This window comes from Hyalella azteca, unplaced genomic scaffold (assembly GCF_000764305.2).
Source record: "Hyalella azteca isolate HAZT.00-mixed unplaced genomic scaffold, Hazt_2.0.2 contig1871, whole genome shotgun sequence".
Taxonomy (NCBI): Eukaryota; Metazoa; Arthropoda; class Malacostraca; order Amphipoda; family Hyalellidae; genus Hyalella; species Hyalella azteca.
Genome location: NW_025932167.1, coordinates 205,517 through 220,512, shown reverse-complemented (window position 1 = coordinate 220,512; position 14,996 = coordinate 205,517). Strand labels below are relative to the sequence as shown.

The 14,996-nt window shown below is 39.1% G+C and overlaps 1 protein-coding gene across 1 annotated transcript in view; it reads right to left on the bottom strand.

The window, feature by feature from the left end:
- Window positions 1-3,296: 3,296 nt before the first annotated feature.
- Window positions 3,297-14,996, bottom strand: part of LOC108676342 (uncharacterized protein CG43867) — a 208,250-nt gene continuing 196,550 nt past the window's right edge. Inside the window, exons 19-31 of the mRNA XM_047884219.1 lie at window positions 14,304-14,416; window positions 13,608-13,781; window positions 11,837-12,075; window positions 11,342-11,519; window positions 10,755-10,910; window positions 10,207-10,298; window positions 9,811-9,921; window positions 8,924-9,088; window positions 8,410-8,567; window positions 8,026-8,170; window positions 7,307-7,436; window positions 6,786-6,895; window positions 3,297-5,371 (exon numbers count right to left, since the gene is read on the bottom strand). Coding sequence (XP_047740175.1) covers window positions 5,266-5,371; window positions 6,786-6,895; window positions 7,307-7,436; window positions 8,026-8,170; window positions 8,410-8,567; window positions 8,924-9,088; window positions 9,811-9,921; window positions 10,207-10,298; window positions 10,755-10,910; window positions 11,342-11,519; window positions 11,837-12,075; window positions 13,608-13,781; window positions 14,304-14,416 — 1,877 coding nt within the window. The 3' untranslated portion in view covers window positions 3,297-5,265. The remainder of the gene's footprint in view (window positions 5,372-6,785; window positions 6,896-7,306; window positions 7,437-8,025; window positions 8,171-8,409; window positions 8,568-8,923; window positions 9,089-9,810; window positions 9,922-10,206; window positions 10,299-10,754; window positions 10,911-11,341; window positions 11,520-11,836; window positions 12,076-13,607; window positions 13,782-14,303; window positions 14,417-14,996) is intronic.

Below are 14,996 nucleotides of genomic sequence, written 5' to 3'. Positions count from 1 at the left end.
GCTCCGAAATTTGGAGCGAAATTTTTTCATGATCGAAGGAATGTTTTTTCCTTCGAAGTCATTTCACTTTGTTGGTAACGATATATTAATTACACGCATATAGCACTTCCGAAAAATGTTTTAATCATGTAATTGTTACTCATTCGTAATGAAAGTTTTCCTGTTTTTTTTTACCAAGATGTGTCTGACAAAATATTTCACCAATATATTCTATGATGTTAAAATTTTCTTGATTTCATTGAACTCATCCGGGTTTAAAATATCCACTGACAAAACAAGTTTCAACCATTTCTGAAAATAAATAAAGTTCAAGTACAAACTTGACCGATAAAACGAATACCAATCACCGTGGTTTCTCAGTTTAGATGCTGAATCAGAGTTGAGGTAAAATTCGAACTCAACCGTATAGAAAACATCTTTACTGATAGAGTTCGAAGCAAATCCTATGGATTTATTGAGTTTCTTGATGTCAAATCGTGCGTATAGGGTCAACAAAATTCGTGAGTGAATGAGATGGCGAAAATAACGGAGGATGAATGTAACCGTTGCCCAGAGAGCGCTCACTACAGCAATGAGTTCAGAGTGCCTAGGGTTTCCTTCTCTTTGTTTGATAAAGACGTCAACTGCAGCCGTCTCCGTTGAGCAATGTTTGCTAACAGCCACGAGATGTGTAAGCTATTCCTTGTAACATTCGCTCTAGAAATTCATTATATTATAGGAGGTCCAGCACTAGTCGAACGTTTCACGAGTAGAAACAACTTGAATGCTACGTCATCTACCCATCGTGAGATTAGATCTTTGATGTTATTGCTTTTATTGCTAGGAGACTAATTGATCGTTTTATTGCTTACTAATTTTGTTTACGATACATCATGATTTGAAACGTTAGATAACGTGGTTTTTCTCGATTTTAGATTTCAATTAGCTATTTTGAACTATTGGGAAAACTATCCATTAGCATTTATTGTCGAATAGTCTACTGATTATTTTTATCCGTTACATTAGCCGATGTCAAAATTAATAAATAGTCTAATCATGGAATTTCCTTCCGTCGATGCGATGCCGCAGCATTTTCCTCTAAGCAGGACATCGTCACCGCTCTTATAATCTTAATCAACCCGCATGACCACCAAATTGCGTAATTAATCATTCATTTTTATGCTTGGAGATGTTCGATGATCTGTTTAGAACGTATTTCGGAGCAGTATATCCTTTTGCATCGATTTTTAAAATATTTCTTTTTCGACCGCTACTCGCTAGAACATAAACGCATTTCCACTATACTAACGTTACAATTTAATATTTTAGCAGAGCAAACCAATATTAGTTTTTCTCTTGTTGGTTTTCACTCGAGTACTTTAGTAGACTGGTAATTGTTTCTAGTTCTGATCACTTCCGTCGATGTTAACTTGGCCAACATTTCAAGTTTGCGTCCGCTTCATCAACTGTTTATGAGCACAAAGAAAAATTGTGCAGGCGAGTCCATTTTCGGTTACTCGTCCCAAACGCAAATACCGGTTTATACCTAAAATTGCACCCCAAACGTTAATACTGGTATGAATGTTTGCATCAAAGAAACGAAATCGTACAAAGAATTTTTATTTCAAGGTAAATGTTAATTACAGATACATTTATACTTTCCTTTAGTACATCGTCTCGAAAAATGGCTGACAGAAACGAATCGTGCGCTGCGCTGATGTATCCCTAACAAATGCCTCCGAGCGCAGACCTGTACATCACTCGTACATTGAACTGCCATTCACATCCGCGACGTTAAACGTAAATGGATCTTGCAGGTGACAGTCATGCGAAGTATTAATTATGAAAACCAATGAGTTTGCGTTTACCAGCGAATGTGATCGCTATATCGAAATGTTTTGGTACAGAACTTACTCCACATAGATATGATACAAGCCAATAAAATCGATATCACTCGCTTTAAAAATAATTCTCAAAAATAAGTACGTCGCAATTGGCAATTATATTATGGCAAACACAGAAATAAGTTTAACGAAATTTTATGATTAGTTGTAGAAGCGAGGGCCCCATATTCTTATCTTCAGTGGAGCTCATGTCACCGTAGAAGACGAAATACTAGAAAAACCCTCGACACTATTATATCCACACCAAAATTACTGAACAATCGCCAGCTTGAAAAACCATCCTTTGTATAATTTATTCTGTGTTCATACTCGTGCTCAATAAAAATCAGATATTTTCTATGACAAATTCTCCCGCCTTGACTAAGAAGCAAGCAAGTTTACAAAGGCCGCGACAAGAGTGCGTTGCTGTGACGTAAAGATCGTCGATAAAATTATGTTGAGATCATGCATTTATTATTTGGAACAAGTTGCAAACAATCATCACTTACTACGATGCTATTTCAAGGGAAGCAAGTTTAACTTGAGATGAGTTGTATGCAGGGTCATTGATTGTTATCTCTGCTTCCTCGACTTGCCCGTAATTAAAAGCTTTAAAGTGAAGATTAGGGGCCATACTTTCAAAACTCGCTAAGTGAACGTAAGTACTTACGCTCGATTTTCTTGTCTATGATTGGTGGATTTTGCTTGACAGGCAGTCAATGATTGGCTGATGAACTTACGATCTCTTAACTTTTTTTGAAAGTATAGGTCTAGGTTAGGTATGCCATCAGTCGCACATGAGCGACTGATGGCAAGATGGCAAGACATTGTTTTGCAGTGACCGACGTTGTCGCATCACAGACTAGAAATCCACCAGCAGACTAGGGCTTCAGAAACTTAATCATTCCATTGTTTTCTATAAGACGAGAAATATGGCATATTTAATGAATAATACCATTAGGAGACCAAATGTAATGAAGTTACATCTTTTGTACGCAGGGATTTCGTTGTTTACAATAATTTCACTGCTCCACAGACTTGATCCATCGATAAATCATATACAATTTACAAAAAATGATAGACGGGCACAGACTAAATACTCATCCTGCTAAGATTAAGTATACGCTGTATCAACATCTCTGCTCACACCGTTAACTAACCGTAGTACAATCTCAATAACCTCTCATAAGGAACGGCATAGTTCGCTTAAAATTGTCAATTAATGCCCGCCTAAGAAGAAGCTCATGTGGTGAAAGACTCGGCACGGAAGAAACGATACACTATCATAAAGAAATTTTTCAATGCACGCGTACCAGCTACAACTGCATTTAGACGATACCGAGCATTTCCTTTTTCCGTGAAAAAAAAAGCTTCGAACACTCAATTCCAGTTGATTCTATGCGTTTTTTGTACATGATGGGCCCCATTGTCAGATAATTAATCCTTGTAGATATTGATCTACACTCTTGCACATTAGACATACCTAAGCTCACCACCAGCCACTGAATCCTTTGAAAAATTTCAGTTTAACTCGCCCAGACGTGAAAAATAATTTCAAGAATTGGACTCGCTGAATCAAAGCAACTAATGTTTATGCTTCCAATTTGCGTAATAAAGTTAGACGAGCGAATAGAATAATTCATTTTTCCTCATTGATAATCGAAATGTGCAGTTTATGCGAGTAACTGAAATGACATTAATTTGTTAGCATATTTTCGACCTAGTAGCTAGCAGCAGACGTAGAAAAATAGTTGAGTATTTTAGCAGGAGTTCCGAACTTGTGCACTATTTGGTTGACATAGAACTTCAAAACCGCAACTATAATAGATTTGAAGCAATTATACAGCCTACAACTTAATCTCTGTTGAAAATTATACATGTTAATTTTTAGTATCTTAAAAATTAGCTTCATAAATTATGGCTAAATTAATTTCACACAGTAAATTGTTATTTGGCTACAATGGTAACTGGCGCGAACGAACTCTAACGTTGCGATACGATTATTTGTCTCTGGTTTATTAATAGATTAGTAGCGGTAAAACTCTGCAGCAGGAATAATGTAGATACTTAAAGTATTTTTTTTTTACGTTTGAGCTGCTGCTCGCGAAACGAGTTCACTTAACTTGATACGAAAAAACTCATTCGTGGCGGACGCGTTGCAATGGCAGAACATTGGAGCAAACCAAGTGGATGCCATGCGCTCATGACACTATCGTAAATGGGATCCATTTAAAGCCAAATAGCATAAAAAATCGACGACATATGTCTTTTTCATTTGTGATATCTTCAACCGAAAAATCACAAGATAAGAACTTGATGCACGCGCTTGAATCAAATAGTCAATTATTCAATCGCACAGTTCATCATTACTGGCCGTCAATAATGTGTTTTCAGTAGAAAATTATTTGAAAACATTTTAAATTAGAACAAAAGAATTTGACGAAAGTAATTGATAGCACTGTTTGCTTTCCATCTCAGTTTCAGAGGATGACAACATCGAAACAATTCGTTGAAATTTCCTGAATAACTAGCGGAAATATGTCTAAATTCTACTAAAGCCTTTTATCGTTAAAAAGTTATGATGGGTACAAATAATGCAAGGCGTCGTCATGTGACATCATAGCACAAAGTTGCGATAGCTAGAACGCTTCTAAATTCGCACACGTCCCTATAAAGTGGACGTCGGTCCGACCATAAACCGGACGGCGGATGCCCGAGTTGTGTAACCGCGCTGGAAAGCGCGCACGCTTTGCTGCTGCTGTAGGAGCAGTTGAGGATGCACGGCGCGGTGGCTCAGCGACTTCTGGGTCAGAGGAGGCGTTAAGGGAAGCTTCTGAGGGAGTGGTGGCTTGTGACAGAGTGGAGGGGTTAATGGAGTCTGTAGCTGGTGTTGCAGAAAAGGAGCTAGAGGAGGTTGCTTGCGTTGAAGTAAGACATCTTCATCCCGACGAAACTTAGGGAACTGGTCAAAAAGACGCCCGGCCGCTGTAGAAGCAACACTTAGTTGCCTTAGGGCCGTCTCTCTGCTGCAGTTCGCGGCGTCCGTGAAGAAGTCTGTTCCATAATGCGCTTGAGGAGCTGGAGCAGAAATTTGGTGCACCAGCCCCACGGGGCGGGGAGACTGGGAGCCAGAAGGGGACACCCTGGGGACACTTAGGGACGACTGAACAGAGAGGGCTTTGGTTTGGGAATAGAGAGCACCGGAGTGGCAGTATGAAAACTGAGTGAATGGCCCCTGGAATACGTTACTGACAGCGGGAGATGAATGTAAACTGAATGATGATGAGCGCGATGTGACTGTGCTGGTGGTGCTAATGGGAAGGTGATGGATGAGTGATGTGCGTTGATGGACTAATGGGAGAGCGGGAGAAGGGGGAGGTGACACTACGGGGGGCAGATGGGGTCAGACGCCCCCCTCATGAATCTTCTTTCTGTTGTCTACATCACAGGTCATTTTGAGGAGGTCGGGGGGAGGGGGTTGAGAGGAAGACACGTGGCATCTCGTCGACCTATAAAAAATAGTAAAAATCAACATTGACAGAAACTCAGCAGACCAAAACTCTGGAGCGAAATAAGAACATGACAATAACAATTCTCTACACACTTATAATATGTTTTTTAACTACGAGGGGTATTTCAAAATTGTACACGTTAAACAGCAAGCATTTTACAGGCAGGGCAATGAATCGCACCACAGCGATGAAAGAATTAATGTATATTGTTCCGGAACAGACAAGTAATTGGTTTCCTCTAGCTGAGTTTGGCACTCTCAACCTGAATTGCTTTGCACCCTGCCTGCACATTTCGCACATGAGTATAACTTGGAAGGCAATGCACAAGTGATTTATTAAGATAATTAATGGTAATTAGGAGATATTCTGATACATTCAATTTAATAGATTTAATGCATGCCAAATTTAGATTCAAAACAGCGACGATTTTAAATCCAATTTTAGACTTCATGCAGTGATGGGTGAGATTCTTCCTCGCACTTAGTTCACATTTTAAAGTTTTTTTTTATCGTCATTTGTGAAAAGCACGAACTATAGGCCTACTAGTATGAAATATTCAGAGCATATAGTATTAAATTAAGAAATATCCAGAGGCGAGTTCTAAAATTCAAAAAGTCACACTTAATTACGACGTAAGTTGTAGGGTATCGAAATGATGACATCTCATGGAATTTAGTTCATTCTATTATTTAGGTTTATATGAGTTAACTTGGCTTGAAATACTTGAAATACTGACTTTGTTTAGCGCGTTGGCGATTGTAGTGGAATTGTCATTTTAATTATTCGAGACATCACGTGTACGTTTAAAATGAAACGTGCAAAAAGTTTAAGGTGGTTTAAGAATCAACTAAATTTAAACAAGATTGGATGTTCGACATGCAGCTACTTAGAAAATGTAATTCTCAAAATGTAGTTGGAATAATAAGCTTAAATTTAAGGATGATGCAAAAATCGTATGATTACAATATACAATGTATATGTATTAAAGAGGGAATATCATTCAGTATCTTTAATGGAGATGAGATGGGCGCGTGCTTGTTAGCCAGCATTCAACTAGCTTTTGCCACAAAAAGCGAATGATGAACATAATAGTGCGATGGATAGAAATGGCGAGTTATTCAACGCGTCTAAGGTTGAAAAAGTCAAGGCATATTAAGCGAAGCGCTAGCAAATGAATGATGAACATAATAGTGCGATGGATGGAAATGGCGAGTTATTCAACGCGTCTAAAGTTGAAAAAGTGAATGCATATTAAGCGAAGCGCTACAGCAGGGAGCAGGAGGTAGCAAGTGACGCCGTGTCATGGTAGCGAAGCAGGTAAGCTCCACAGCAGGAGCAAGCGTTTCGTCATCAGCGTTTCTTGGGATCAGGAGGCTTAGTCGGGACGGGGTCCAGGGACCAGACAACGTACCTTCTGGACCCGTGTCTCGTGAGGCTGCCTGGAGGCTGGGGAGTTCCAGGGGGAAGAGCTCGTCCCAGGGCGTTCATGTAGTCCGCGATCAGCAGGGTCAACTCTAATATCTGCAACAAAACTTACTTGTTATTCATCAGTCAAATGATAGTTTAACAAAGCTTAAATGCATATCAGGTCATGGCATCCATATTGCTGCAACGATAACTAAAAAAACGATGAATATTTTATATTGAATTCAATGTCAATTAGTTGTACTATAGCACCTGCCGGTAAAACAAAAAGATTTCTTCAAATAGTTGAAGCTATTATTCGAGTAAGACATACAATACATACAAACAATAATAAGGTTGTATAAATGAGAGGATACGTTTTTTCTGAATTATTAACAACAAACAAATTTTATTAATAAACAAATTTTATTAACGAACAAACAAATTTTATTAATAAACAAATTTTATTAACGAACAAACAAATTTTATTAACAAATTGTAAAATTACTTATAGGAGAGGTTACAGACCTTTGGTTTAGTCATGCTGAGTAGGAGCTTGTGGGTGCCGGGCACGCCCTGCTCGCCTTCCCGCGTGTGCACCACCAGCATGAAGTCCTCCTGACATCCTCCAAACGTCACCACGCTGCTGTACGCGTACCTGCGGCAACACAACAAACATTAGCAACTATTGTCAGTAATTATATATTATTAGGAGTCGATTTTTAATATAAGACATCCCCAAGGCTAAGATAATGAAGTAGAGTTTTGAGTTCTTTATTCTGCACATCGCGAGCTTTATTCTTGAGGAACAATTTAATTCTAAATATTATTATTACTTACTGTATAAATTATTTTTAGAATCCTTCGTATTACCGCGATCGATCAAACGTTAATTTGTCATTTACATAGTTTAAGTGCAAGTAAACGAAATCAAAACGAGAAATAGAGCGAGGAAGTTCACTGATGGTAATGAAGTAAACGAAATCGGAACGAGAAATAGAGTGAGGGAGTTCACTGATGGTAAGGAAGTAAACGAAATCGTAACGAGAAATGGAGTGTGAGTTCACTGATGGTAAGGAAGTAAACGAAATCGTAACGAGAAATAGAGTGAGGGAGTTCACTGATGGTAAGGAAGTAAATGAAATCGTAACGAGAAATAGAGTGAGGGAGTTCACTGATGGTAAGGAAGTAAACGAAGTCGTAACGAGAAATAGAATGAGAGAGTTCATTGATGGTAAGGAAGGCACCTCGCAATGGGCGTCATGGCGGTGAACTCGAGGAGAGACACGGCCTCCTCGCTGACGGCGACCCACAACGGTGTAGGGGGAGTCGTGGGGCTCGATGGGCTGCCGCTGCTCTTCGTCGTGCCGCCTGAAGACGAGCTGCTGCTTGCTGCAATAACAACCGCGGTATTCAACTCGATGAAAGAGAACGTCGTTCAGCTCTTGTTTTTCACTAACAATTAATCAAACAATCCTACTTTATCCATTGCATGGCAGTGAAAATCAACTATAAAATGCTTTGAAGTTATAATATCGTATCCCAATATAGAAATTTTTAATATATTTTGTCTTCATTGAAAAAAGGGGAATGATTTGTTTGTGATTCAATTGGCGCAGTGGGACACTAACGATTGTGTGGAGGTGGAAGAGGAGGCATGGCTGCTGGGAACAGCGCTGCTCCGAAGTGTGGCCATTTACGGAGACATGTCAGGCAGATGCGCACACACTCGGCCTGACTCCGACCTCTGAGACCCAGCCACTTCTCCAGCAGGGAGTCGAGAGTCGCCCTATGAGTGACAAAAACATTAAATTGATCAAACCTTAACATTGTATTTAGGATCTGATATCACCACAAACACGAAAATGTTCAAATTCGTTTGCCTATTATCCAGTGAACAACGTGTAAATAGCCATTTAGTTCGAGTTAAGAACCAAGTAAATTAACGTCTTCCCTACTTAATCCAATACCCACATTAGATTGCCTTACAAACTATATTCACTTATCGACGATTTATATCGTTTCCCATGTTGTGGTTTCTGTCAACTTATTTACAAGAAACCATAGCTGGTGGATGATTAACTAATTATTAAAAATCGGGTATGTTTAATTGATTAATTAGTACCAGGAGTAAATAAAACTTACTGGTCAGGAGGATCTTCTCGATACCGCGGGGGGTAGAATTTGTTGTAGGCCTGTAGGACGTGGGCAGGGGACGGTCCCCCAGACCCCGACCCTCGGGAGCGCTCGCTGTTCACCTCCCCCATGTCGATCTGGGCCATGAGCGCGGCCAACTCCAGCGCTAAATCCCTGCAAGAAAAAAGGATAATGAACTAATTATTTCTATGACCTCACAAAGATCTCCTTTTTATTTCTATTTAAATGACCTCACACGCCTGGATCTTAATACAAATAATCCATTATGCTTGATACTTCCAAGCAGGGTAAGATTATAGAGGTCAATGAGCGAACTGTTACAGAAAACATTAACAAAAAATAAGTAAAAATGAGCAAATGTTTGGAACTGTTCCATCAACTCCAATTTCCGCCAAGTAACCAAAGAAATGATTGTACATTTGTACATTGTACGGATTGTACATTTTGACTAATATTGTCACACCAACGCAATTTGTGTAGTGACAAAGAATTAATACTTCAAAAATTGATTATCATGGTATTTTTGTCAGCGTTCTCAACCACAACCATTTTTTTCGCCAACTGATGTCAAATTGTTAACTTGAAAATTATTCAGCGTGTGCGAAAATACTAACACGACGTTCGAAAAACTTGCTCCAATGAGAGACTAAACGGCACTAAATATAAATTATGTTACTTACCTGGCAACTGTAAGCTAAGAAGCAACTGCCTACTGCCGACAATTTCTACCTAAACCTGGGTACACGGCCTAAATGGGAAGAAGTTATAAGAGTAAGTGCACCTGGTGAGTGGAAACTATAAGAGTTACTGCACCTGGTGAGTGGAAACTAAGAATTACTGCACCTGGTGAGTGGAAACTATAAGAGTTACGGCACCTGGTAAGGGGAAATCTGCCCAGTTGGATCTGTGCGCTTGTTTGGTAGCAAAGCAGAAGCTTCTCTCGGTCTGTCTCATTCTTGCTCAGCGCTCTCCAGTACAACCGCGACCTGCAACAATGACAAGTTTTCACTAATTCAGCGATGGTATGTTTCTCAAGCAAAATAAAATATTCAATTGCCGGGTATTATTAAATTTTGGCTCGAAAACCTTTTTATTTTATCCATGCATGATACGGAACGCAAAAGAAACAATAAATTACGCAGTAGCTTGATCCATGCATGATACGGAACGCAAGACAAATAATAAATTAATAGCTTCAGAATTGATTTAGGCGTCATGCATAAACTGAAAGGTATGGATTAACCTGAAGACGCGTTAATCGCGTTACTCACTTGAATAATAATCTGATAACCTTGGTATTTTCGAACTTGCCAGATCCCTTCTCGCGCAGAGCTGTCTCCCACTTCGATATGACGTCGCAAAGCTGAAAGTAGATGAGCCGTCAGAAAAAAGGTGCAAACTATTTTTTAATGAACTTACTCTAATGAGACACTCGGGGAAATTCAATGTGATCATATTGATAAACATGCCACAGTACAAACAATAGCAAACCATGTTACAATATTTACACTATGGAAAAAAATGAGGAAATAGATTAGAGCTCAATTAAAGACAGTCAAGTGAAAAATATCTATGCCATTATTAGTAGTAATTTCAGATATTATTATCTATTTGCTTGGCATTATTATTTGAAATCTGAGGCACAAGTATATGCAATCTGAGCCATTATTATTTATATTGTGTTACATTTTAATTAGCAATTAGAGGCATTAATATTCATATTGCGTGCCCTTATTATTTGCAATTAGGCATTATTATTCAAATAGTACTACGTTATCATTCATGATGATAGTAAGTTTGTGCGGGTAATAAGGCGCACCTTAGCGCTGTGGTTGAGGCAGTGCTCGAGGTCCTTCTCGATGGGGTCGTCGGAGAAGAGGGCAAAGCCGCTCTGCTGGGCGTCGCGGCAGCCTATCTCGTGGTTCAGCGAGCACAGAAATTCTTCAATGGTTGTGCTGCCGTCAAAACCAACCACCTGCACAACCAAACAGTTAAAGTTAAGCAAAAAGAGAAAATTCTAATGAATAATAAATGTTTAACAAAACATCAGAGGTATCAGTTGTATTCATGGCACAATATTTATGAAGTAATTATCAGAATAAATATTCCATAATCCATACGTAAGAGCGATGCATGGAGTTAGAAGGCCCATTAGATAAGGAAAATGAACGATGCTGATACATAGAATGGTAGGTGTAAGAATATGAACCATGACAAAACCATTATGTAGAATGAATAAATCCATGAATAGAATGTAAGCCATGAATAGAATTGACCATTGACCATTACGTAGAATGGTACGCGTAAGAACATGAACTATGCCGACCTTGACCATCACGCATAAAGAAAAGCAAGTGTAGAGCTTGACCATCACGTGTAATGGAACATGTAGGAATATGAGTTCACCTGATAAGTGGCATTCATGAAGTGGACAGGAATGGCGTGGGGGAGGCTGTGCTGGAAGGGGTTCTTGAGGAGGATGGAGAGCACCTCCATGCGGGACGGCTTAGCTTCTCTGCCCCCCAGCTCGAGGGTGCGGTTCAAGCTGCGCTGGCAGTACGCAGCGTACTTGCCTTGTTCCGTTCTGTGATTTTAATTATTACCAATTAATTAGCAGCAATCAGTGCATGATGTTTAAATCATATGAGTAACAAAAACCTATGTTGATGAATTATTAAAGGCCACAAATAGATTCACTCGGTGCTTCAATTAACCAAGACAAAAGGAGGCCTTAAGAAGACCACGTATTTTACTAAATAACCGTGGAATCGGCCTTTACTTGATTAACCACACTAGCACTTTTCATGTCGTTAAAAAAGGTATTAATTACAATATTATTAATCAATTATTTACAACGTGAATGATTAATATTCATAGTTTCTAAAAACGTGAGCTGCTTACTTCGGGTCGGCATTTCTTTGTAGGTGAAGTTTGAGGTACCAAAGCAGTTTGCTGTTGCGGGGCACGAAGAGCGAGACGGCGAGGGCGAGGAACTGCCAGCCTTGCAGGAAGGTGAAGCTTGGCGGGTTGATCTTAGGATCTGCGGGCAGCTGTTGCTGACTGCCTAGTGTAGGCGAGGCCTTCTGGGCACCCGAGGAGTCGCATAGGAAAAGACTCTGCGTCGCGCACAGCAGCAGGTTCTGCCCAAGAATGAGACGACGCGATTAAAAGTATGTAATAATATGGGTAAAAGGCTTAAAACGGGACATAATTGCACCGCACTCTTGGAAATAAAACGGAGGGTAAAAATATGAAAATTGAATTTACGCAAAAAATAGTGAAATTAGTTGCAGCTATATACTCCCTTTTAAAATTACAAATCAAATGATTTGCCGAGCGAGCTTACACGAAACGCTCTTCAAAAAAAGTTATGAACAAATACTAGGTACCGCAAAATCTGACAGACGCGAGATCCCAAACACTGGAAAAGTTATTTAAATAAAAGAAAGACCGTGATTTTATTAGCGATGCAACTAGATTTCCGTGTAACACATGACAACGTCGACACATACACGAGGGAAGCGGATTATTGTTCTCACAGACATCACGAGGAGGCGGCTTGAGTGAGATAGGAAAAATGTGACAACACTCATAGGCTACAAAAATTTCCAATCTTTATCTGGAGGGATATTTAGAAGCACATGAAAGAACGTACAATTCCTATTGGAAACGCTTCAGCAAGGGTACTGGCAAAGCAGCGGGTGGAATAAAGATAAATATTGAGAATATTTTAAAAAATAATTTTCGGTACCATACAGGTTTGAAAGTGATCATTTAAGGTAACTAATGGAGGTCTAATTGACTATTTCTGGGAGTCGGGGTGCTACTGGAACGTCGAATCTTAAGCATGCGCGATTTGGATTAGCAAACAAAGCTTGATCGAACTAAATTAGACGAGTTTAGACCACACTATTTAGGAAATCTATTAAAATAACTGAATCTAATCCTAATTAATGACCAATCAAAAAATCCCATCTATAAATAACTTGGAAAGATTAAAGCGCTACGCCACGACAAATGCGAAAGCACGAGAAAATCATTACGATCAGAGCAATGAAAAGTAAAAATTTTGACATGAACACGAGAATGAAGAGGAGTAAAATGTTTGGTAAATAAATGGATAGAAAGGGCCGATTTTGAACATATTTAAATGCTAACAGTGCATCATAAATGGTAGGGAGTTCCTGAGGAAGAATGGAATTACGTAAACATTCCATACCGTGATATTCATCACAGCAAAGAGTGATATAAAGTTTGAACATTTATTCATGGTCAATATGAATTGTACTTTAAATAGTCAGTTGCAGAATTCAAGAGAGGGGTAAAAAGAAAATATTATATTTCTAATACATCTAGTGCATATAGACTCCAGATGAGAGTCAGGCTAAGATAATGCTTGAGATCATGCAAATATATCAATATATAAAACACACATAAACAATATTGTGCAACAATATATCCATGAGTGTAAACATGCAATCAATAGGGATAATTCCCCGTAAGTTGTGAGGTGCAGAGACCTAATGCATTCGAGGGAAAGCATTAGCACCCCGTACCTCAAATTAGGGAATATAATAATAATTATAAATAATTATAAAGTAAAGATAAGGACTGCACATAAAGCTAGGACACTTACTCGGGAGTGCTTGATTTTGTTCAAAGTCTTGGTTACCTGCACGCCGGCTTTGGCTTGCAGGTGCTTTGAGGTTTGTTTTATTAGAGCAGAGAAAAGCTCAGACTGAAGTTCAGGAACATCGAGGCATTGCTGCAGTGCGTTCTGGCACAGCACCACGTGGTAGTCGATGCCCGACGCGTCTAGCAGCACTGACGTGTACAGTGAAACCGACTGCAACGTACAATAATACATTACAATCTATTTGTAGTTTAGAATATTTTCATGTAATTAATCATAGAAATATCAAAAACAAAAGACATGATCTGTTATTTAAAAACATAAACGAATACATTAGTAATTGACGTGGTAGTCGATGCCCGACGCGTCTAGCAGCACTGACGTGTACAGTGACACTGACTGCAACGTACAATAATAAATTACAATCTATTTATAGTTTGAAAAATGTTTATGTAATTAATAATAAAAACATGGAGGAAGCAAAGACATGATCTGCCAATTAAAAACAAAAACGAAGATATTAGTAATAGAATAAGTTAAGTTCATACCATTTGGGCGTCACTTGCCCGGTGAAGATAATCGAATAAAACGCTTATGTCTACTTGATCAATTAATAGTTACTTTTTTCCAATATAGTGTAAACAAAGTGTAGGAGAAATAAATGTATCAAAGTCATTAAAAAGCACACGGTTCAAAAAAAAAATTATATTTTAACGCCATTAGAAAGTTTCGTGCCTTGAAGAGCTTGAGAGCCTCGGCCTGGAGAGCGGGGGTGGGGAGGGAGGTGAGGGGGGAGGCGAGGGGCTCCTTGGAGTGCAGCAGGAGTGGGTGGCGCCACAGCACGCAGTCTGCAAACACCGCAATAATCAAATTAATTGATTATTTCCTTGGCCACATCAAACATGTACGGATTAATTCATAGCTACTTCAATGCAGCTGACAACAGCTTTTTCTTTATTTTGTGTTTATTCTACCGAAAAATACGGGGAAAATACGAGACATGGAAGACTAAAAATTGTTCATTGTTCAACACTATTGGCTGATGTGTGAAGATTGCGTCTAAGAAGAAAAGTAGGAGATACCGGTATACGAAAATGATGTACCCTTCTGAGATAACGCTCCTGAAGGCTCATTGGACTCGTTAGACAATCTATCTCAGAGGCAATGCTATATTAAATTCATTGCATTGAGCGTAAGAGGACAGCGATTTCATCTTTCCGTGGAAGTAATACCTCAAATTAATTAATCAATAGGATTGTAAGAGCTCTCATTTTTCTTGTAATATCGACATGCTGCTAGGGACAAAGTGGATCTGAAATTATCGCACGGTAACGCGATCAATAACATAGACGCAATAAATATATACCTAAAATGAATACGGAATTCCCTCGAGATTGTTAAAATTCAAAAGTAACAAATGGGAGTGCA